At 35.9% G+C, this 25,828-nt stretch overlaps 1 protein-coding gene and 1 long non-coding RNA gene across 2 annotated transcripts; one reads left to right on the top strand and one right to left on the bottom strand.

Annotated features, from left to right (window-relative positions):
• Window positions 1–7,212: 7,212 nt before the first annotated feature.
• Window positions 7,213–10,601, bottom strand: LOC123558020 (uncharacterized). The gene is made up of 3 exons (XR_008366518.1): window positions 10,239–10,601; window positions 9,330–9,439; window positions 7,213–8,780 (listed from the first exon to the last, which is right to left on the bottom strand). It is a non-coding gene; the product is annotated as an uncharacterized LOC123558020 (long non-coding RNA).
• A 7-nt stretch (window positions 10,602–10,608) lies between these two features.
• Window positions 10,609–25,828, top strand: LOC123533704 (mucin-2-like). The gene is made up of 6 exons (XM_053520597.1): window positions 10,609–10,614; window positions 13,069–13,240; window positions 15,226–18,175; window positions 22,749–22,864; window positions 25,492–25,515; window positions 25,803–25,828. The coding sequence occupies exons 1-6, from the start codon at window positions 10,609–10,611 to the stop codon at window positions 25,826–25,828; spliced, it is 3,294 nt and encodes a 1,097-aa protein (XP_053376572.1).

The raw sequence follows: 25,828 nt of genomic DNA, 5'->3' as shown, positions 1-25,828 counted from the left end.
GGAGTATATCTTGGATAGTAATATGACTGAAAACTACTTGATATATCTGAACAATTTGAACGACCCCGACTTCTACTCCAAGAGATTTGTTGCCGCTTGCACATCCAGGAAAAATACCTTGTCGGGACTAAGCATAGAACATTTGCCGAATATGCTACCGACGGGAAGTATCATAATGATAAATAAAATAATAATTACATATTTTGGGGAAATTTTTTTACATGAAATTAATTTTACACTTGTCAAGGGTAGAATTAAGTTGTGATTCAAATCTAATGAAAATAATATCTAATGCCGTTATATATATATAATTAGAATACGGACGAATCCCTTAGGACAAATCTGGCTTACGCAATTCGGCCAAGGCGGACAAAACCCCCTTTCATTGTTTTCCAGTTATATCCAAAATTTCACTTCATTCCGTTTACTTCATAATCTTCATCTGAAATGTGATTTTATTTTTCATTTGTGTTCATCTTCGTTTTATTCAACAAAATTCAAAGGTCCGACTTTGATCGGGGGAATTTGTCCTGCATTCTATATATTCAATACCGCGCGAAGTTTTAATTATTACAACAGGGCTAAATAAGTCCTTCACCTAATACAGTTCATTCTGTGCCACAAACAAAAAGCAAGCATTTTATTTTTCTAAACACCCACCGTTTATTAGGTGTTTTTAAATTCGGTCCTAGTTTTCTGATGGCATGCAAGGTTTATTTATTTTCATATCAGACATATTATTAATGCGACTGCCTATTCAACGTTTTTTACATTTAATTTACTGAAGGGTTGTTCTCATCATCAATACAAATCAAAAACAAAAATCAAGTTCATTGTAATTTTGCTCTACATTCTAAATTCAAATTTTGGTCTACATTCTAAATGACGCTAATTCATGACCAAAGTATATTTGATGTGGACTAGTTTAAACACTCAAGACAATTCAAATCTGTTTAAACTATTGCAGACTTTCAAAACAAATTAATCTAAAAGGTACTAGACAGGTAGTTATATATCCGCTATTCATTCAATAATAAATTGAATACATTGCATTTCAAATGATTTTAATGAAGAAATTATGTTGGTCATGGAACAAGTGATATATTTTGCGGATAGAAAATGAAGCGAAGTGAATGAGGCTTTAGATCTGCTTAATATAAGCCTCTGTAGAGCGAACTTAACAGTACAGACTAAATATGTTTATCTTACAGAGGTTGCTGCTCTGAAGAGGTTAGTCTACTTAAGAATATTAAATAGTGAAAATAAAAATGTCTGTGGAGAGATAGTTGCTCTGAAGAGGTTAACGTACTTAAAAACTTCGATTAGTGGGAATAAAAATGTCTGTGGAGAGATGTTGTCATTTACTGAGGCTCTTCCCTTACCATTAAAAGCTGTAAAAGCGTCATATCTGATTTCTAGTTGTTGAAGGTGACGTTTAAAGCCAACAACAGCGACACAGCAAGACAAAACCAAACCAAACCAAACCATAAACACATACAAATAACAATTGAAAAAAATAAATAAATAAAAAAGCAAACAATTAAAACAGAAAAAAAAGAAACGTGTTCATCTTATGAATTTCATTTACAAATAAAGGTATTGGACTAGCAAAAACAACTGACATTTCCCGTTTTAATTACGTATTTTCCATATAACTTTTCGGTATTTTCTATGTTATGGCCGAAGTGTGTCAAAATACAAACAAAATACAATTTGGTAAAATACACCAAATTTGCTATATTGAGACAGACCTCATGTTAAGTGTTATGTCCTTTTAAAGTTTGACGCTACGCCTTCCTTTGACTCCAGAACAGGGAGTTCATAAAGCTCACTGGTGCTAAAATCTTTTGCAATGTGTCGTTGGGCTGTTAATGGTGTTTCTTTTGTTGATTTGCCTTCTGTAAAGACTTTAAGCACACGAGTTTATGCCTCTTTATGTCTTCTGTATATATATGTGTGTTTACATATGTCATCCTCCTTACAAGTACGTGTGTTAGGGATCCACTTGGTGGTCAATATTTTTATTTCCACTTCCTTTAAGGTTGGAACAGTGTGGGTATTAAGAGTAAGGTTCAGGTTTAAACATCCAGTTGTATTTTGCTGATCATTATCGTTCATTACGCCCACTATGTTCCTTTCTTTGTTTCTTTAACCTCACTCGTTTTCGTTTGATTATCTATTATGTGTATATATCAATACTATTCACATCCATACATTCACTTGAGGTGTGGCTTGAGGGGACTTTTTAGAAGGTGTTTTTATATCTTATCGAGTCATTGTTTTGGTTTTAGTAAAAAATTTCATTAAATGTTTTTAATTAAAATTACTTTGTGGTCTTTATTGGTGAGCACTGCATGACTACGTTTACATTTTAATGTTAGTGTGAGTATTTGTAGGAGCAAGTTTGAATTTTGTTGTTAATCTGTGGTTATGATAAGGGCGTTTGGGAAATCAAGGCATCATTTTTTTCATTAACACTTATATTCCAGTACAATTTCATCTTGAAAGTGAGATCAACGAATATTTATTATGAATTTAAGCCGACCCGATGCTAACGATTATGATTAACGGAACAGGCTAAGCATGTGTGAAACTGATATTACTGCCAACACAATGTTAATAAATGATCTCTTTCAAAGATTGAAATATGGTTTAAAATCAGACTACTTATTAGTTAAAGTAATCATAAGCGTATTTTATTGGACCATATGTAAGAGCCTCCAAATTAGTAAACAACCTTTCAGTTAAACATCTTTTGGAAATATATAACATAACCCACATGACGAATATTGGATAAAAATGTTAGCCAAAGGAAATATTAAATTAGACAGGATAAATCTTAACACTCATATTCTGTTAATTGTTTTAAACTTATTGGCGATTAAACATGGTAAGACAATACATGTATGCAATTTGGTGATTACTAGTTGTCTTTTATTTAGTTACGTGTATTTATGGAAACTAATTTACTCATTTCAAAATTGATTTATTGCAGTAAAAATTGTAAAAATTGATTCATATGTACTCGATGTGACGCTTTATATATACAAAACATAAACATGAGCGTATACACATTATAAACATGTGCTTTTACGAATTATCAACACATGTTTGTACAAACAGTGAACACGTTCTTACACAAACATATGAACAGAGGCTTATGCAAATTAAAAATTATGCGCTTATACAAAGTCTGAACACATTTTTGTAGCAATTATCAACACGTTCTTAAACAAATTATGAGCACGTGCTTATACAAATTATGTAAACATTTTGTACAAATTATAAGCGCGCGCTTACACATATATGTACGAACACTTGTTTTGTTTACGAAATAATTATCGCTATGGGCAGTTTTATGATGAAACCTATGAGTACACTTATGGATATTTGTTTGTTTCTGTGTATAACAGAAATATCTTCTGCCGGGTGGACATTAGATAAAATACTTTTCGAGTGATACAGTCATGAGTGGACATTTAAAAATCTGCTATTCCTAAATGAAAGATATTTCGATCTCATAATCATGTAAAAGAAGCAAATTTTCTTTTAATTGTTTTTATTAAATTATACGTTTTACCCGCGCAACGTTAAGTACCTTTGGCAACGTAACAGGTCAAGTCATGACATCACAGTGTTAATATTGGAAACCGTTCAATAATTCTTTGCATTGTTTAGATTTCTTTTACATTTGAATGCGGAGAGGCTCATTTCTTTACGTTTACAGGTAATTATATACCTTTGTATATTTATTGATGCATATTTTGAAAACAAAGTACGAATATTCATTAATCATATTTTCTCGCGTTCAAATGTAGTTCTGTTACCAATGAGAATTATATAATAAGACTCTCATTGTTTGAAACAACAGAAACCAACAGAAAACAGGCAAATATTTGGAAGTTGTCGTCACAAATGTACATAAAAGTTCTTGGATATAATATAAATGAAATATTACAAACATCGTTTTTGTCTTGAATGAATCATTGTGTAGTCGATTCTCTATTGTTTAGATGCGGTTCGCTCGGATATATATACTCATATTTGGTTAAATAATGGATCCCTACATAAATTTTATATAATTTTTTGACCCACTAATCAGTTATAATCGCAGAGACCCACTAAGCGGTTCCCAAAACATTAGGCTATTTGCAGAGGGGTACCCCTAGACCATTGGTGAAGTGATAAAAAACAGCTGGGTGCCAAAAGACCCACTTTTCCACTTCGCGTCCTGACAATCGACTTCGGACCCAACTGTTGACTTTCATATTCAAATTTGACCCTATAATTAACCAAGTTTAAAACTATATACATATACGCGAGTAATTTCTTTACAGGACCATGCCTCCAAATGTACACCACAATATCATTCGAAAGAAAAAAACAAACATTGCCAGTAACGTGCGTAAAATGTGAAATTTTAATATAGGTTAAAGTTTTTGAATTGTATGAGTATGTTATGATAGGAGGACAAATTTCTTCTATTTTGCATCAATTTATTACAGCATGCTAAACGCTTTTGATTGTTAAACACTTATAGATTATCTTGTTTCACGTTTTAATTACCACTGCTTAACGCATAAAGTAGGACTGGGACGATTACTCGGTTAATCGGATCCGATTCGATTACTATGTAAACCCGGTTTCAATTTTGCAAAACCGCTAATCGCTTTCAAACAATAAACATCACGAATTGTACTATATATTTCTTTGGCCATCACGTACTTTATGATAGACCCGCAATATATTTCCTCTAAAAGACATTAACTTGAACATAATTAATGGTCTCAGATTTGCCTCAGATATATCTAAAAACAGTACTCTAAAATATGACTTATTAATTATCATACTGATTGCAAGCGATAAAGTCCGTAAGTTCCTGATGAAGTCAGCTGATTGAAGTACCTTGATACGGTCGTCAGGAAAGAAAACAGGCATTTTGAATATGGCGGACGATTAACCGCTTCGATTCGATTTCATACAAATGATTAACCGATTTCAAAATTTATAAATCGTCCCAGCCCTAACATAAAGCATTTTATAAAATAAATATATCATGTTCTTTTGTCAGTGACCTCAAGTGTGTCGTTCCTTAACCTTGATGCAAGTCTTGACGTAAGCAGCAGTCTCAGCGTAGGAGATGTGGCCTTTACCTTTCTAACGAACGACGACTCAAGTGTTCTTGTATCCATGACAACAAGCTCAAGCTTTTTTGAAATAGATTCTTCCAATGACAGTAAGTAGTTTTAAAAGTCTGCAACTACAGGTAAATATCAAATGGCTGAAACGATCTTATTCCTTGTTTTTGTTTGTTTTGAGTTTAACGCCAATTTTTCGACAGTATTTCAGTCATGTAATGGCGGGCAGTTAACCTGATCAGTGTTCCCGGATTCTAAACTAGTACAAACCTGTTCTCCGCAAGTAGCTGTCAACTTCCCCACATGAATCGGACGTGGAGGACTAATAATTTCAAACACATTGTCGTTTATTAAATAGTCACGGAGAACATACGCCCCGCCCGAGGATCGAACTCACAACCCCGCGATCCGTAGACCAACGCTCTACCTACTGAGCTAAGCGGGCGTGCCTTTCATTTTTAACAGATACATGTTGAACATAACTAGAGCGAAGAGCTCTTGAAAAACGTAATAGAACTATTTTTCAAATGAACAGTGTTCCCTATTTGATAATGTCATAGTTAAGGAGGCTATCACCAACATTCAAACTAATAAAAACAACTCGACGCTTTCGAAAGTGATTTACATGGTAAAGCCTTATTCTTGTAAAAACTATTTATTTCGGATTACTTTCCAGATCTTGGAGCACATTCTAATTTTGTAGCATTTAAATATTAGGAAATTTTATTTACAATAATGATAATGATGATAATAATAATAACAACTATTTTAAAGAGGATAAATCTAACATATGGTCCTCTGTAATGTAAAACTGATCCTATGTATATAACAAAGACAGTGAAGTCAAAGACTTGAATTAAAACAACGCATTATAAGTATATTTTGCAATTACCCAGAGTCATAAATCAAAGGTCTCTCTGTTAAGTATTGCTAGGTCTTACTTTCTTGAAACAGGAAGAACAGGAAGAAACCCAGTCTTGTTAAAACATATTCGCTTTAACATTTACCATGCTAAATTTCTCGAGTACCATTAAATGCTTTTCCCAAAAATGTACACAGTGCATATATTGGTCAGACTCACGGATTTGCAGACTGATCATTATCTGCACTGGTCGCAAAGGCAGAATCAATCGTACCCTGCACGGAAGACAATATTCATCATTTGATGAACGACCGTCGTTCTGTATAGCCGAAAAAAAGGAGTAACATGAAATTTAGTCGCTCATCCGACCTTGATCTTGAAAATATAACGGCCCTAGATACTGTCAAGTAGGCCTATTTCTTACCCATCTAAACACAGAAGCCACCATTTCCATGCATTGTTCGGGGAGGACCCTAAAATACCACACGCATGTATACACCAAAAATAAAAATCTGAATATAACCCCTTTTACACTCTCAGGAATCTAAATTTTAGTTGTTTTTATACAAAAACTATATCTTGGGAAGGGAACTCCGAACTCTCTCCTCCACTTTTTTACAGGAGAGATTTCCTCCTTTTATCCTTCTTTTGTGCATAATGTAAAAATGAGCTGTTGTAGAAAAAAACCTACCAAAATACGTTTCATTCCATGATCCATAACACATTAAATGTACCCTTGCAACGCATTTTGTTGCTACCAAAACTTGGCCGAATTTTGGTAGTGACTACTAAAACGCGTTGCTACCATTTTGAGGTGTAATGCTACCTAGCAATGCTTTTCGCTATACGCTTATACTGAGTGCAATAGTTTCAGACAACAGATCATTGTAGAAGAATTTTAGGGTAAGCATTTTTCATTTGGCGATAAGGATTAGCTATTTGGCATTTTGCATTGTCATTTAGCATCAGGTATATGGCATATGGCATATAGCATATGTTATGTGGATTTTAGCATTAAGTAACTGGTAGTTAGCAGAGCGCGAAGGACTTTCTTACCGTGATGACAGACATACGGACAGGCAAACGAACATATAACTATCATTGGTATTCAAGAACTATATGGCGAGAACCAAATAAAAGTCGCCATATTTTAATCCATTGTTGGATCATATGTTTGAATTTTGTTTTCATTTCTATTTTTCATAGTATTTAATATATGTGTCAGGCCATGAGATTTTTGGCCCAAATGCGATTTTGGTCGAAAATGGGGTTTTCAGGTAATCTGACAGATTGTCATGTTCCAAGTAAAAATCTGCTATTAGACAACAGAAATCAGCCGTTGTTATGGAGAAAATACCGCCTTTCGGACACCATATTTTCGTCTAACTGTATCAAAATAGAGGCAGAATATCTTTATTCAGACTCCTTCTTAAAATAATATGAAAAAAAAAATACATAATGAAATATCAAACATAACATACAGTTAATTAAATTTATTTATTTCTGTTTCATTTTTTTTATATAAGCACATATTATTTTCCCCTTAAAATCGTTTCCATGGCAACACAGTTGTTAAATCCAATTTGAATAGTTCCTTGATAAATCCAGGCAAAATTTACATCAAAAAAGTGAAGTTAATATACCGTCAACATTTTTCAGTGTACAGACAGAGTTTAAAGATAACATTTTTTTTTTTGCAAAAATCTTAATATGGCTTTCTTTTGTACAAAATTAGATTTACTGGATTACGGGTTAGATAACATGACAAAACTATGACAAATTAACCTTGTTGTTAGAACACTTGACACATTGACATATTTCTTTGTAACTGTTAGACAGAAAATCAGGCAAAAAGATATAATTATTAGAAATATTAAAACTGATTTTGCTTAAAGTAGTAGTACAGATGTCACACTGATCAGTGACTCGTTACCATAGCAACCATGATGTATTTTCTTACCAAAAGTACCATTGCTATCAAGTTCTTGAAATAATTGAATATGTTAAAGTGTTTTTCAAAATAATATATACATTGAAAGCTGTCTAATTTCATATTTAAAAGTAAGAAAACCTCATTTCATGTAAATTGATGTGACACTGTTTGGGATATACATAATTTTCTGATACACACGACACAACTCTTGCTAGTTTAAGGCAGATTCAAAGAAAACTAAATGTTTTGTTGATGCAGTTACTACTTTGAAAAGAATATGACCTTTCATTATTTTTTTTAACAAATAGAACATATAAACATGAAAGATATTTTACAATAATTTATTGTCAGATTAATGTTTAATACCATGGCAACAATGCACTATTTTCTTATAAAATTAAAGATAGCATTTATTGTCAAATTTCTTGAAACTGTATGATTATTTAAATAAAAAAGAGCACTCAAGATATATTATGCATGGAGTATGTTTTTTTAAAAAAAATCTGTATTGCTTAAACAATGAAGACAGTTTTACTCTAACCACTTCACTGCTGTTCTGACAACAAAACATACTTTTACCAAACATTTCTCACAGTTGAACTGTGGCAGTTCAGTTAGTTTTACTTTTTTCTTGACTCCCATTTGTAGTTTGAATCAGCTTGGTGAACTTTTGCAGAAAACATGACCTTATTTTGTGCACTTCTTTGACAGTTGCACTTTATTCCATTGGCATATTTTCAACTGGATGGTAAGCAAATATATTAGTTCCTTGGGTTTCATTTCCATTCACAAATTCATAAAGAATTCTTTTTTTTCTGGCTGGAAATTCTTTCTTCCTTCAGCCATTCTGCAAAACAAAAATACATTAGTACCTTTAAGTAGAAAGTTATAGAATAGAATACTGTGAAGCATTTTTTAAAAATAAAAGTGTCTTTTTGTGTAATCTACATAAAAGCATGACTACTAAGTATCCATCCATCCATCAATTTCATAATTTTCAAGAATACAAAAAACTAGCTAATCTTCTGACATACTAGTAGACATACACTTAAAAGAATTAATTCATTCAGTCTAACTAAATGAATACTCAAATACTGCAACAGTTTCTTAGGAAAATACATGTATGATGATATTCAATCATTATGCATATTTCCCCACTCTCCTCTTTTTATGCTAGATATGTTTGTTGAATGAATCTATTAGACTAGTAATGATTTCTTTCAAAATGCTATTAATACAATCAGGTCATTTATGTGTATGATATTTTAAGATTTATTTAACTTAGATAAATCTACTTGTACTTATTTTAAGAGGAATTTATTTTTTGTATATATTCTTAAGATGTATTTATCTTTCTTACAATAGAAAAACTGCAAAAATGCAGAAAATTACAAACCCACAAACTCTTCCAACATGTGGTATGTAGGCATGCCTTGAGAATTCCTTTTTTTGTTTAAGGTCATAGCAATATGCCAGATGTTTCTCAGTAGTTCATCAATAGTTGATCTGTAAAATTAAAAAATACTTTAAAAAAAAGCTGAAATGTGAGATAAAGATGGCCTAGCTAGTTACCTCAGGACACAGAACACAAAGATTTATACTATGAGTGTAATATGTTTCAATCAAAAGCATGACTTTCTTAACAAAAATGTCTTTAAAGTTTAAAAAATATTCATTTAATGTGTAGAAGTTGTTTGTAACTTGTAAAGAACATTATGTAGTGGTTAGGAATCCAAATCAGAAATAAGAGTGAAAACTGTTGTGGAAAAAAGTAAGCTTCATGAATGCCCCCCCCCCCCCCCCCCCCCTTATTTGGAGGATATAGGAGGGGGGTAATTTACAGTTAAAAGGAACGTAGGAAGGGGGAGAGGGGGTGTATTTAGTTTATAAATGTAGTGTGGAAGCAGTTCTCAAGCTGAGGAAGGGTGTATTTCATATGACAATGGGTGGGAAAGAGAAGGGAGGTATTTGGAGGAAGTCGATGGGAAGGGGGGTGATTTGAGGTAACCCAGTTGTGGAATGGAGAAGGGGGGTAAAATGTTTCCGGGAGGGGGTGATTTTCCTTTTTTGAATAACTGCGGGTGTTCTGGCTGACATAATTTAACTGACGCTGTTTTAATTTTCTGATTATTTCCCATTACCATCAGAGATCCGTAACAGCAAATAAACATCTCTGAACTGAATATTTTTAGCTAGAATTAAAGCCCAGATGACAATTCCGGGATATTTTCGAAGGACAAAACGGTCAATATGGATTTAATTAATATTTTAAAACTCTACATATTGTGTAAATATTACTACTTACCAGTAAATCGCTCAATGACATTCATTATCCCTTTTAAATCAATCGTCAAATTACTGTTTAAAAATTTCCTTTCACACGACCTTTCATGTTTACAAATGGCGTGTTGATACAAAGGGCGATAAATTGTCAATTATTTGATAATGAAACGAAATGTCAAAACACGGAACTGTTACAATACCTGCTTGGTAAATGACGTTTGTCTCTTCATTCATTTATCGTCCCAATAGTATAGTGTTAATTGATAAAATGCATTAATTGACGCGAAAACGTGTTGAACTCCACTCATTTTTGTGACGTAACTTTAATCGGGTTTTTCTCGAATGACGTAACGCCGCATTTGGGCCAAAAATCTCATGGCGCGACACATATCATGCCGGTATTATAGTTATGGAAGAAAAAAAAAGGTCTATGTTTTTTTTTTGTCTTGTAGAGCTGTTGCTGGTAAAGTCATGTCTAACAGTTGGAAATCAAGAGATACTCCATTTTACAGCCACAGATCTAAGCTCCAATTCCGTGTCAGGGACACTTACAGCGAACATTATAGAAACGGTAAATACCATATATCTATGTCTGTTTGACGGTAACAGTTCCGTGTCAGGGGCACTCACAGCGAATATAAAAGAAACATTAAATACCATATATCGATCTATGCTCAGTACATCTAGAAACGCAACGTTCTTACCTTCATTTTTTTTATACTTTCCTTTATAATTTCCTTCTACATATGTACATTTGAGTTAAATCAAGGGTCCAAATTCAGGTTTGAAGAAGCACACAGTTAATAACGTGTGAAACCACTATTTGCATTTATCAATGCAAGAGGCATCGTAGGTTAAAATATATAGACTGTAACAATGCAAACAGTGAAATTTACAGACTTGGTTTGATTGAAACTGTTCATGAGCGCTTAAGCAGTATACGGTCTTCAAACCTAAATTACTGAGTTAAAATCAATGATTTCCAGTTTATACCTCTGACACATTTCATAAGTAATTGGGGACGTCAGTGTTCTACATGTACGTAACAACTGACAAAGCAATGGTCGAAAATGAAATACTCAGATAAAGGCTCCGTTACATTTGAAAATTTAGCTCTTTTTCTAAGTAATAATCAAGTCCAAAATATGACCCATATTGTATGTTGGACTTTTAACTCTTCGACAAAGCCAGAAACTTCAAGACATTGCAAAATTTGTTTTGCATGGATATCTGATTCTTACCCAAACTGCGGTTAAAATCTCCCATTTACACTACCGGTTCAGTTCTAAGTGAAAGTTGTTCTTTATCTACCCTTACCTTTTATATAATAGGTCTGTAATTTCTTTCATTAGCATTGCTTGTGTAACAGGGTGTTTTTCAGGGTATGGTGGCCGATAAATAGCAATAATCAGGAAAACAAAATGTTTGCTGTTATCTTTTCGCTCAGTTTATTCAAAGGACTCAAAAGATAATAGGTAAGGATACATTTCTCGGAAGCACAGAGTACCAAAAACACGTAAATACAGCCTCAGAGCCACGCATTTGCCAAGCCAAGAAGCTGTAATAGAAAAATATTACAGACGGGTTGCTTCAAACATCTAAAAAGTACATATTATTAATTTTTGTCAAATGTAGATAGAGGGGGAAAAAGTGGTAAAATGATAGGGATGGGGGTGGGGAGGTATTTGAAAGAGAAAGAAGAACAAAGATAAATATACAAAGGGAATGTTACATTCCTTAATAAGTCACACTGCAACGTAAACCACGAAAGCGCAGACACACATGCACCAAAATCAAACACAACCACACCCAACTAAATTACACAGAAAAATGAACAAGTAAGGCACCGCTTTAGACCCACAATTACACAAACGCTCCCATAAAGGCAGGGAAAAAATTGTGCACCGCCCTAGGACTCCCGCAGCCAGAATAAAGGTGAGCCACGAAAATTTTCAGAAATATTTCTTGACAAAATAAGGTATCTCTACACAATAAGGCAATTCCATCACATTTTCGCTCAGGTCGAGGGACATAATTAAAACTATAGCCACCCTGTTTCAGTTCTCCCTATACAACATCATCACCACCAGACTAAACCAGAGTTGCTATTTTAACACAAAGATCAATTTCCTCCGCTGAAACATGTTGCAACAATTATGCTGGTTTTCCACGAACAGATCTTGTGTTTACATGTGATAACTTAATTCTGCTTTTTCTTTTTTCATACATGTAAATTGTTCTGTCCAATTTAATACTTGTTAGACTATCCAAATGAACACCTTTGCTTGTGTCTTTTGTCATGCAGCTACCAGTTCGTTTACCTCTGTAAACTAATAGTCCCAAACCCTTCAATATACTGAATTCCTCCTTATCCGTAATTGAATTAATTTTGATAATGGTGAGCGAAAGCTCAGCAACAGTTCAATATTATACTGCCTTATATATCCTTTATGTATGGATGCAATTGCTTTCCATCCAGATTGTGGATCAATCCAATTTCTATTCCAAGAAACAATGACACCAGTGTACCCAGCATTCATTCACAAAATTCAGCTTTTACAGTAGGTAATTATGTCCGTCAAAATGGAATTTATACAGAGCCTGAAATACAACTTGCCCCATGCCTAATCGCTTATTAACAAAAGCATATTGAAATTTTGTTTGTTTGTTTGTTTTGGGTTTAACGCCGTTTTTTCAACAGTATTTTAGTCATGTAACGGCGGGCAGTTAACCTAACCAGTGTTCCTGGATTCTGTACCAGTACAAACCTGTTCTCCATATTGAAATATGAATGTAATAAATTCAGCATTAATTCAAGTGAAGACTTACTTTTTGTGCATATTTATTTTTAGGCACCCGTCTTCAACAATCTTCCCTCGACTATTTCTGTTGATACTGTCAATGCGAAGAATGGATTTCAGGCTTTATACACCCTTGATATATCAAATGGGTGTAGCACGTCAGCGATTAGCAGTATATGTAACATCGATTTTGCATCATCATCTACAGAGACTTTAATAGTGCGTAAGTATTTGCACTTACAATACTTCTCTAAAATTTATCTTTAATCTTAGCATACGAAATTTAAACACACAAACATCTTAGATATGATAACTGGACCTTTTTAGCTCACCTGAGCGCGAAGTGCTCAAAGGTGAGCTTTTGTGATCGCCCTGTGTCCGCCGTTGTCCGTCCGTCAGTTGTTCGTCGTCAACAATTTGACTGTTAACTCGCTAGAGGTCATAATTTTGGCCCAGTCTTATTGAAACTTGGTCAGAATATTACCCTAAATAAAATCTTGGGCGAATCCGATGTTGGGTCATCTGGGTGTCAAAAATAGGTTACCAGGTCAAATCAAAGGAAAAGCTTGTAATCACTCTAGAGGTCACACTTTTGGCCCAATCTTAATGAAGCTTGGTCAGAATGTTACCCTCAATAAAATCTTGGATGTGTTTGATATTAGGTTATCTTGGGTCAAAAACTAGGTCACCAGGTCAAATCAAAGGAAAAGCTTGTTATCATTCTAGAGGTCACAATTTTGATCCAATCTTAATGAAACTTAGTCAGAATGTAACCTTCAATAAAATCTTGGATGTGTTTGATATTAGGTTATCTTGGGTCAAAAACTAGGTCACCAGGTCAAATTAAAGGAAACACTGTAGAGGCCGTATGTATGACTTTATCTCCATGAATCTTGGTCAGAATGTTAATCTTGATGGTCCCAAGGTCCAGTTTGAATCAAGGTCATTTAGGATCAAAAACTAGATCACCATGTCAAATCAAATGAAAAGCTAGTTAACACTGTAGAGGCCACGTTTATGATCATAATTTATTGAAACTTGGTCAGAATGTTGATCTTGATGACATATAGGTCCTGCTTAAATCAGGGTCAGGCGGGGTAAAAAACTAGGTCACTTGGTCAAATCCAATGAAAGGCTTGTTAACACTCTAGATGCCACATTTATGACTGTATCTTCATAAACTTAGTCAGAATATTAATCTTGATGATCTTAAGGTCAAGTTCGAATCTTGGTCATATGGGGTCAAAAACCAGGTCAAATCAAAGTAAAAGCTAGTTAACACTTTAGAGACCACATTTATGACCCTATCTTAATGAAACTTGGTCGAATGTTAATCTTCATGATCTTTAGTCAATAGGTCAGGTGAGCGATACAGGCCCTCTTGTTATTATATATTTGTTTGTAATCAATATTTCATTAGACATCCATTTTGACTGCATTTTTTTGCATATTTTACCTTTACTATTATTCTTGAAAATTATAATTGTAATCAGAATAAACGTTGGAGGTCCAGTTGGTTTCATTGTATCATAGCTCGGTGTTTTTTCTTAACAAATTTGGTGCAGGTAATTCGTATACTCTGTGTACAGAGTGCGGTAACTAAATGTGTGCAGGCATTTAATACCGGCACGCTAGTTACCGCACTGTTGGATAGGAAAGTATGCCTGCGTGTCTGAAACAGTAGACTGCGAAGTGTATTTTATTGATTTTCTGCTCTAGCATTGGTTTATTTGACCTGGGCTTCACACATTTGTAAAGCAAGGATGGAACGCCTACAACTATCATATATGGATGGCTATGATACAAAACAGAAAGAACATTAAAACTCTCGGGTAAACGCTTTATACCCCTCGCTACGCCCCCTCGTACAAATCGTTTACCTTCGAGTTTCAATGCTCTTTCTATTACTTATAGCATGTTTATAATTAATATCTTTTTTATTTCGAAATTTCAGTGCGACAGAAATTTTCAAAATGGATTTCCTATGAAAAATATATGTAGTTAAAACCGATATGGTTTAAGATAAATTTTAGCTTTGATATGTTCCTTCTGCAACACCTTGTGACATTAAAAATGCTCTATCAGTTATATTTGGTAAAAATATACCAATCAGTTTTAAATGATTGATAAAACAAACAGAAATTCAAGTTTGAATTAAAGTTTCAATTTGTTTTACAAAAAAGCTAACGTCTGATTTGTATTTTCCAGAAAACGATATTTTGGTAAAAAACACTGGTTTAAATGATCCAAAGTCGTTCACGATAACAATAACTTGTACGGATAATGGACTGTCAGCTACAGCGACTTTAAGTGTGTATGCTGGAATAACACCTACTTCAGCAACGTTATCTACAACGAGAACAACAACAAATGAACCGTCCATAACAACTATAGCCCCAGCAACAACCACAGCGACAACATCGTCCACAACAACGTTATCTTCAACAACAACCACGGCGCCAACACCATCCACAACAACGTTATCCCTAAACACAACTACAGCGACAACATCGACTACAGCAAGAGTTTCATCAATAACAACTACAACAACGCTGCGCTCCACAACAACCACAGCGACAACACCAACTACAAAAATGCTGTCTTCCACATCAACCACAGCGACAACACCAACTACAACAACGCTGCCCGCCACAACAACCACAACAACCACACCAACTACAAAAATGCTGTCTTCCACATCAACCACAACAACAGCACCAACTACAACAACGCTATCTTTCACAACGACCAAACAGGCTACAACAACACTGTCCTCCGCAACTACCGCAGCGACAACTCCAAATACAACAGCACTGTCCTCCGCAACAACTACAGCAACAACACCAACTGCAACAACGTTGTTCTCCACAACAACCACAGCGACAACACCAACTACTACAACGCTGTCCTCCACAACAACCACAGCGACAACACCAACTACAACAACGCTGTCCTCCACAACAACCACATCGACAACACCAACTACAACAACGCTGTCCTCCACAACAACCACAGCGACAAGACCAACTGCAACAACGTTGTCCTCCACAACAACCACAGCGACAACACCAACTACAACAACGCGTTCTTCCACAGAAACCACAGCGACAACACCTACTACAACAACGCTGTCCTCCACAACAACCACAGCGACAACTCCAAATACAACAACACCGTCCTCCGCAACAACTACAGCAACAACACCAACTGCAACAACGATGTCCTCCACAACAACCACAGCGACAACACCAAATACAACAACGCTGTCCTCCACAACAACCACAGCGACAACACCAACTGCAACAACGTTGTCCTCCACAACAATCACAGCGACCACACCAACTACAACAACGCGTTCTTCCACAGAAACCACAGCGACAACACCTACTACAACAATGCCTTACTCCACAACAACCACAGCAACCACAACAACGCTATCTTCCAAGACAACCACAGCGACAACACCAACTACAACAACGCTGTTCTCTACAACAACTACAGCGACAACCTCCGCAACAACCACAGCAACAACACCAACTACAACAACGCTGCCCATGACAACATTAACTACAACAACGCCATCCTTCACAACAACCACACCAACTACAACAACGCCATCTTCCATGACAACTCCAGCTACAACAACGCTGCCCACCACAACAACCAGAGCGTCAACACTAACATCAACGCCATCCTCAACAGCAACAACACCTTCTACAACAACACCATCCTCCACAACGACCACAGCGACCACACCAACTACAACAACGCTATCATCCGCAACAACCGCACCAACTACAACAACGCTATCTTCCAAGACAACCACAGCGACAACACCAACTACAACAACGCTGTTCTCTACAACAACTACAGCGACAACACCAACTACAACGACGCTGTCCTCCACAGCGACAACACCAACTACAACAACGCTGTCCTCCACAACAACCACAGCGACAACACCAACTACAACAACGCTGTCCTCCACAACAACCACAGCGACAACACCAACTGCAACAACGTTGTCCTCCACAACAATCACAGCGACCACACCAACTACAACAACGCGTTCTTCCACAGAAACCACAGCGACAACACCTACTACAACAATGCCTTACTCTACAACAACCACAGCAACCACAACAACGCTATCTTCCAAGACAACCACAGCGACAACACCAACTACAACAACGCTGTTCTCTACAACAACCGCAGCGACAACACCAACTACAACAACGCTGTCCTCCACATCAACCACAGCGACAACACCAACTACAACAACGCTGTCCTCCACATCAACCACAGCGACAACACCAACTACAACGACGCTGTCCTCCGCAACAACTACAGCAACAACACCAACTGCAACAACGCTGTCCTCCACATCAACCACAGCGACAACACCAACTACAACGACGCTGTCCTCCGCAACAACTACAGCAACAACACCAACTGCAACAACGCTGTCCTCCACATCAACCACAGCGACAACACCAACTACAACAACGTTGTCCTCCACAACAACCACAGCGACAACACCAACTACAACAACGCTGTCCTCCACAACAACCACATCGACAACACCAACTACAACAACGCTGTCCTCCACATCAACCACAGCGACAACACCAACTACAACAACGTTGTCCTCCACAACAACCACAGCGACAACACCAACTACAACAACGCTGTCCTCCACAACAACCACATCGACAACACCAACTGCAACAACGCTGTCCTCCACAACAACCACAGCGACAACACCAACTACAACAACGCTGTCCTCCACAACAACCACAGCGACAACACCAACTACAACAACGCTGTCCTCCACAACAACCACAGCGACAACACCAACTACAACAACGCTGTCCTCCACAACAACCACATCGACAACACCAACTACAACAACGCTGCCCTCCATAACAAACACGGTGACAACATCAACTACAAGAACGGTAATAACGCTCTCCTCCACCGTAGATACTGATGTAAGGGAATCAGAATTTGATGAACAGTCTGAGTTTTTCAATAAACCTGAGACAATAGCAGGCTTTAGTTTAATTCCGTTTGTTATACTTGCAGCAGGAGTTATGGTTTTTCTTGTTAAACAACTAAAAGGATGCACAAGCAAACCATACCCAGGACGTCAAAACAGGTACTTGAACATTTAACTGTAAAGATGATTCTGAACCTATACTCTGCTCAATTTTCAAAATGGACTGGTCCATCATTCAATTTGAGTAGTACCAGTCATTATTAAAAAAAGCTGACAAAGTAGCAAACAGTGCATTCCAAGATAAGACCTTGGTCTGCACTGGTCGCAAAGGCAGAACCACTTGCGGCAAGGTTCATATGACAAAAAGAAGAAAAACAAACAAAACAAAAAAAACAACAAAAAAACATATGTTTAACCCGATTAAGTGAATTGGTGTTAAACATTTGATTTACATTAAGCTGTGTTACATTGAATTGGATGTGATCATAAAAATAACAAGGCGTTATGTCAATGTTCTTCTTGTGACAAACACATTACATTATTGATGTTGGTGTCTGTTCATACTGACTGCGAGATTCTGCCGAGCATATAATCTTTTTTATAGCTCGACTATTCAAAGAATAGGCAGAGCTATTAGACTCACTTACTCGTCGGCGACCCGATTTGGTTATGTTTTTGTATGTAAACTGGTGTTTCAGTAACCACTTGTGGTAATAGACTGAAACTTCACACACTTATTCACTGTAATGAACCAACCTACACTGCACAGGTTTCATAACTCTATTTTGCTTCTTTACAAAATTATGCCCCATTTTCGGCTTACAAATTTTTGGTTAAAGTTTTATATGTAAAGTGGTTTCTCAGTACCCACTAACGGGAATTGATTGACACTTCTCACACGTGTTCACTGTCATGATCTGACATGCAGCACACAGGTTCTATAACTTTACTTTTTATTTATTTTATTTTATTTGTTTTACAAAAATATGTTCCATTTTTGACTTAGCAGTTTTTGGTTAAGTTTTTGTATGTAAGCTGGAATCTCAGTACCCAATAATGAGAATGGATTAAAACTTCACACTCCCATGATCTAACATGTACTTTTTAGGTTCCGTTACCCTTTTTGCTTAAAAAAAAACAACAAAAAACCATAATGCCCCTTTTTTTAGCTCACCTGAGCCAAAGGCTCATAGTGAGCTTTTGTGACCGCGCAATGTCAGTCGTCCGTCGTGCGTTGCCGTCCGTCAACATTTTGTAAAAAATCTTCTTGAAAACCACTGAGCAGAATTACACCAAACTTCACAGGAATGATCTTTAGGTGGTCCCCTTATTCAAAGAATTTAATTCCAAGCAGAACCCTGGTTGCCATGACAACCGAAAGGAATTTTTTAAAAAAATCTTCTTGTCCAAAACCACAAGGCCTAGGGCTTTGATATTTGCTAAGTAGCATCATCTAGTGGGTCTCTATCAAGATTGTTCAAATTATCTTCTAGGGTCAAATATGGCCCTGCCCCGGGGGTCACATGGTTTATATAGGGAAAAACTTCGAAAATCTTCTTGTCCAAAACCATAAGGCTTAGGGCTTTGATATTTATTATATAGCATCATATAGTTGGCCTCTACCAAGATTCTTCAAATGATCCCCCTATGATAGAATATGGCCCCTAGTGGGGTCACATGGTTCACATAGACTTGTATAGGAAAAAACTTTAAAAATCTTCTTGTCTGAAACCACAAGACCTAGGCTTTTGATATGAGATATGTAGCATTGCCTTGTGGTCCTCTACCAAGATTGTTTAAGTTGTTCCCCTGGGGTGAAAGGAGGCCCTGTCTAGGGGTTCCCTAGCTTTACATAGACATATAAAGGAAAGAAACTTTAAAAATCTTCTTGCCTGAAACTGCAAGGCCTATGCTTTGATATTTGGTATGTTGCATTGCCTAGTAGACTACTACCAAAATTGTTCATATTATACCCCTGGGGTGAAAGATGCCCTGCCCTGGGGGTCCGAAGTTTTACATAGACTTATATAGGAAAAAACTTTAAAAATCTTGTCTGAAAGTTCAAGGCTTATGCCTTTGAAATTTAGTATTTATCATTGCCTTGTTGATCTCTAACAAGTTTGTTCGAATTATGCCCCTGGGGTGAAAAGAGGCCCCGCACCAGGGGTCACTTGATACATTAGTTATATAGGAAAAAATACTTTAAAATTATGAGATCATATTTCCTAGACTGTTAAATTATAACTACCTGATGCCCCAAAGTGATAAGGGTAGCCCGACTGTGACCTTGGCCCACTGACCTATTTCTTGTTTTTTAAGATACAGCCTTGAAATTTGGATGACGTGTACAGTTTTGCACACTAATCTTAAAACTGACTTTCAGAGACCATGAATATGACCTACTGACCTACGTTCTTGTTTTTGAAGCTTTAGCAAAGAAATTTGTTCAATCAAGCAACTTAACTCAGGTGAGCGATATAGGGCCATCGTGGCCCTCTTGTTGACTTTAAGTTAGCAGTGGTTTTGTTATTTTTTTGTATGTAAGCTGGTATCTCAGTACCCACTAATGGGAATAAATGGAAACTTCACAGAGCAGTCCATTGACATGAGCTGATATGCATTGTAGCCTACAGGTTCCATAACCCTGTTTTACAAAATTGGTTCCCATTTTTCAATTTTAATTATAATTCAATTGACAAGACTGTTGATAAGTCGAGCGTCGCTGTTCTCCGACAGCTCTTGTTATTCAACGAGTTTAATTCCGACGCATTTTCGGGGAGTCATCCTGGATTTGTACCACATCCCCAAATTGGATATTGCCGGGTATTCAAGTATTTTTTTTCTCGTGAAGGCTCCTCAGTTACTCGAGCCTCTACCCCTTTTGGAACTGTGATATGGGCTTGAATTTTAGCTAATTTGATAAGATGGAAATGATCTGAAATAGCCGTAGATTCATTTAAGTTGTCGTGTAATATATATAGACGGGTCTTTACTCTCTAGCTTTATAAACGATGTGCCGATATAAATTGTTCAAGGTCATCAATATTAAGTTTGCAGATACATGAGTTAAAGGTCAGTTATTTATCTTGGTCTCCTTTTCTGTCAAATCGATCGCAGTGATTTAGTGTTAACCTAAGCACGTGTATCCTTCCAAGTGTTTAGAATTCCACTCTGTCTGTCCCTACATCTTGTGCTCAGTTGGGTATCAAACTCAAGCTAGTTCCATAGTTACGCAAGGAGGAAGACTAAATCATTCCTACGAGATGTAATGCTGCTGCCATATATATAATCTCACTGGCTAAAATCATTATTGTAGGTAATTATGTTCGGACTGGAGTATCTTCGAAATGTATTTAAAAATGAACTATTTAGATATGAACAGCAATTTTATACTGATAACGGGAATGAACATACATCATGTAATACAACTGCTTCAATCAGTCATACATCTACGAATTCTGCTCATTGCAGCGAGTCGGAAATACAATACAATACACCCGTAAATTTCATTTCCCCTTGCTTTTATCAGAGCTCGAAAACACTTATTGCTTACAAGACATTTCCGTGCTTTTGTCGGGGCTTGAAAAATTCGTCTTGCACCCCTAGTGTAAGACGACTGATCTCGTGCTCTAATTCATAAAGGATAAAAACTGTAAAAACATCCTTTGGAAGCATAGAATGTAACCAAGAAGAATAATGGCAGACTCGGTTTGACTGAGTCTGTTCATGAGAGGTAATAAAATCATATGATACAGTAATTAAAGAGTGCCTAAAGAAAAACACAACTTTTTTCATCTAAGGCATGTAAGAAAAATAAACTATTATTTGTTGAAGTTGGGGATAGAACTATCTGGTTCTTGGGTGAAGAAGGCCTCGTTACCATCTAAACAGTAATTCTTTAGCCAAATATTTCCAACGTCAATCAGTGAAAGATTCTCATAGTTTTATTATCCGGGGTGTAAGATGACTCGTGCTGTAATTCATAAACGACTGCATAAATTCAATCGCTTCTATAATGAAATTGCACTGAAGTGAAAAGCATTCGTTTTTTTGTTTTTGTTTTTAATCATTTGATGAATACGGAATGCGAGTAAAGGAATTTGTCCGTAGTAAGAGGTGCAGAAAAAAGCATATGGTTCTCTAGCAACATTTTTTTGCGATAACTCGGCTCAGCCTCGTCACAGCTTCACAGATATCTTCGAGCCAAATAGTTTAGTCCGCATCTTCAACCAATGAAAGATTCGGTCTGTTTGAAATACAACGACTAGTAGAAAGTTACAAAGACTACGGAACTTGCACAATTTTGGGGTGTAATGTAAATTACAAATCGTAGAAATAGCTAGAAAACACACAGGGCTCAGCTAGTACCAGTTATCATCGGAAAACTACCCAATAGGTTACCAGGGCAAATAAGACGTCATTTAGCTTGTAACCTTGATTCCTCAGGAAATCATCGCAATTATTGGGAACAATAATTGCTAAAAATCAAAACCCATAAATAAAATATTTATTGACGTTGATATTTTATGAACACGATACAAAATACAGCTACAATTGTATTTTACACCTTATTAGAGAGAATTTGTGTAAAATTTCCAGGATTTCCCTTAATTAAATTTCCTTTTACTTTCCGTGTAGAATTACTAAAGGAAAGTCTACTTGGCCTACTTGGATATTCTTACGTATCTTTGCTAATTATGTTTTTCATTTTTTATTTTATCTCTCTACGTAGGAGACAGAGTGAACATGACTCTGAAAGCAATTACGATTTGGAGGATGGCTCTAATGAAAGAAGATCGAGCTTGCGGCCGCGTACACGGCAGTTACATTCCTACTCGAATCATCCAGGTTTGTGTTTGACTAATTTATATTGAACTATGATAAAAGACGTTTGGCCAGACACAGATTTACTTAACAGTTGATCTAAAATTTGCTGAAAAGTTTAATATGCATAGTTTGCATTGAACTGAGATAAAGTTAACTGTACTTGACATTACTCTATGCAATCTTTTAACTAAACCTAGTTGAAACTCTTGTACCTTTGAAATAAAATTTGTTGAAAAGTCAAATACTTGTTTGCATAGAACTGAATTGAAGTTAATCTTAACTTGACACAATTTTATGCTATCTTTTTGAACTTAACCATTGACGTTGAACTGAGGTAAAAGAAATTGCTCTTGACACGGATGTATGCTATCTTTGAACTAAGATTTGCTAAAAAGCTGCTACAGTGGAACTTCTGAATACTGGACTTTCCAAACATCTGGAACCTTCTGAAAATCGGACGATTTTCTCGGTCCCAATTTTTCACCAGTTCTTTTCCCAATATTGAGCGAACTTCTAAATACCAGAACTTCCAAATTCTGAATACCCGAGAGATATTTTCGAAAATAAAAACCTTTTTCAATACAAGTTTACTTCAAAAAACAAAACAAACAAACGAAAAAAAAAAAAAAAAAAAAAAAAAAAAAAAAACGCACGACATTTGTTTTGAGTGCAAACATGTGCCTCTGGGAAAATTTCAATTTAGATTCCATTGTCTACCAAACATTGGCACGCATTAAAATCAAAACCTGTCAACACCGCCGAAAATCTTAATAATTAGATAATGATCGTTCATTAAAGCTCTTCTCCGCGGCTATTCAAATTCTTTTGTGTGTATGTGACCCATGATTACGATAGGTAATAGTTAACGGCCACGCGCAACACTTTAGCACACACAAAACCACAGGTATTTTATATAGAATTTTACATAAAATAGACATAAAATCTCTTTTGACAGGCGCCACTGTTCATAGTCAGGATTTTCATACTTTTTCAGTGACAGTTTAAGTTTAAAAGGTAGGACCGGAGCAGGTCTTTAAAGAAATGATTTTTACATCAATCATCTTCATTAAAAGCGAGCACTTAGTTAAGAAATTAATCAGCCAGCGTGAAGATTTAACTTCAGTCAATGGTTTGTTTTCGAAATTTGCGAAACGCTTTCTCAATCTGTCGCATCTTCAAAGTTGGATTAAAGTATTTAAAAAAATGAGTGATCTTTTTTAAAACCACGGCATTTGTACGAAATGTTCACCATTTTGATAATTAAGAATGATAAAGACAAAGCACCGTAATAGTGAACTGTCGTTACAGGACAAAATTAGAATAATTCGCGAGTCTAAATTTACCCCAAAACACAAAGAACGACTTATTGTATGCAGTTGTATTTATCAGAAACATTCCATACTTCTAAATACCGGGAATTTCCAAAAACGGGCATTTTCTTCTGGTCTCGAGGGTGTGCGGAAGTGTACTATACATGATATGCTGGCATTTAACTTTGATCAGGAAAATTTTCCATGAAACAAACGTATACTTTTTTTTACCTTACACTTGGGGCGTTGAGTTCTTCATGCGAGCAAGCCATCCAGCACCTTGCTTACGGAAGGTAGTTAGTTCTGCCCAGGTGCCCGCTCGTGATCTAATAATGTACGGAGGGACGTACAAACTTTGCTATCTTTTATCCAAACTCTCATGACAAAAATGTCTTTCCGCAAAAATAGGTGACAATGCATCCAGTCAAAACATAATATTGTTCATATATAGTATATCTTACCTCTATGAAATATGGAGAATATTTGACAGGTGCGCGTTTGAAAACAAGTCACCACTTATTCAATATGCATATTAAACATTCACAAAACAGCACGATATAGGTGAGAAATATGCAATTAAAACAGGCAAGTTCATGTCTGTTTTTCCCCATTCATGACTTTGATTTTTATACAATAACTGGATAAGGCAAAGCTTGCACAGTGGCAATTTCTTGCGGGTCTGGAGCCAGTGATATGCTGTAGGAATGTGTACCAGATGTATTTATCATTTCAAGAAAAACAGAGGAAATAAACAGCATAAAAAGCAATTTCAAAATGCGATTACTTCACAAGGATAATTATTAAGTATTAAAAAAGTTAGTTTTTTTAAAACAGTTGCTTACTAAAAAAGTGTTTATCTTTTCGCCCGCAGGATTGTACCATTATTTTAGAAAAAGTCGTTGTTTTTATGGTATGATTTACAGGTTGTCGTGGCCGATTGGTTACAGTCGCGAATTACTTGTCCTTAATAAGAATGAGTGTAGATTTCTTGATTGGTTAAGGTCGCTGACTGAGAATCATTTGTCCTAACCTCAATACGAGTGAGTGTAGAATTCTTCGTTTGATGATACAAGCCAACTACTCATTTACCCAACCTATGTCTGAAAAAAAAATGCGTAGGTCTTCAACCATCATCAAAAGCTAGAAAAGTCGCTATTAGAGCTAAATTGTATTGGCGTCACTCTAGACACAAGAACAAAACAAATAATTTGGAAATAATTGCTGTTAGAAATAGCCTTGGTCGAAATTTATTAGGCATATTAAAAACGAAATGCAGACAACATGGACAGAATATGCAGAGAAATATAGCTTTTATTAATATTCCTGTATATTTTTCAGACGACAGGGAGCTCACACCTGTAGGTAAGCATCTTTGCTCGTAATTGAAAGAAATTAATTCCCTTGTACAGTGTCATTTAAAAGTAAAATAAATTTGTAAGAGCTCATAAAACTGATTTAAAATTAAAGTGTATGACAAAAAGTAAGTTAAAGCAATATAAAGAAGATCGACCTTCGTAATTAGAAAGAGGTTAGATGTTTATATTTTTTGCGACTATTCAATGTTAGATGAACGCTTAGGGTTTGGTCTCAAATAAAATTGTCTTTGTAATATAGTAGTATTATAACAGAACTGACTGCTTCTTTTTCAGAATTGACAGGCATTCGTTACGTTTAG

Source organism: Mercenaria mercenaria, chromosome 12, assembly GCF_021730395.1.
Source record: "Mercenaria mercenaria strain notata chromosome 12, MADL_Memer_1, whole genome shotgun sequence".
Lineage (NCBI taxonomy): Eukaryota > Metazoa > Mollusca > Bivalvia > Venerida > Veneridae > Mercenaria > Mercenaria mercenaria.
This window is presented reverse-complemented; position numbering and strand designations above follow the sequence as displayed.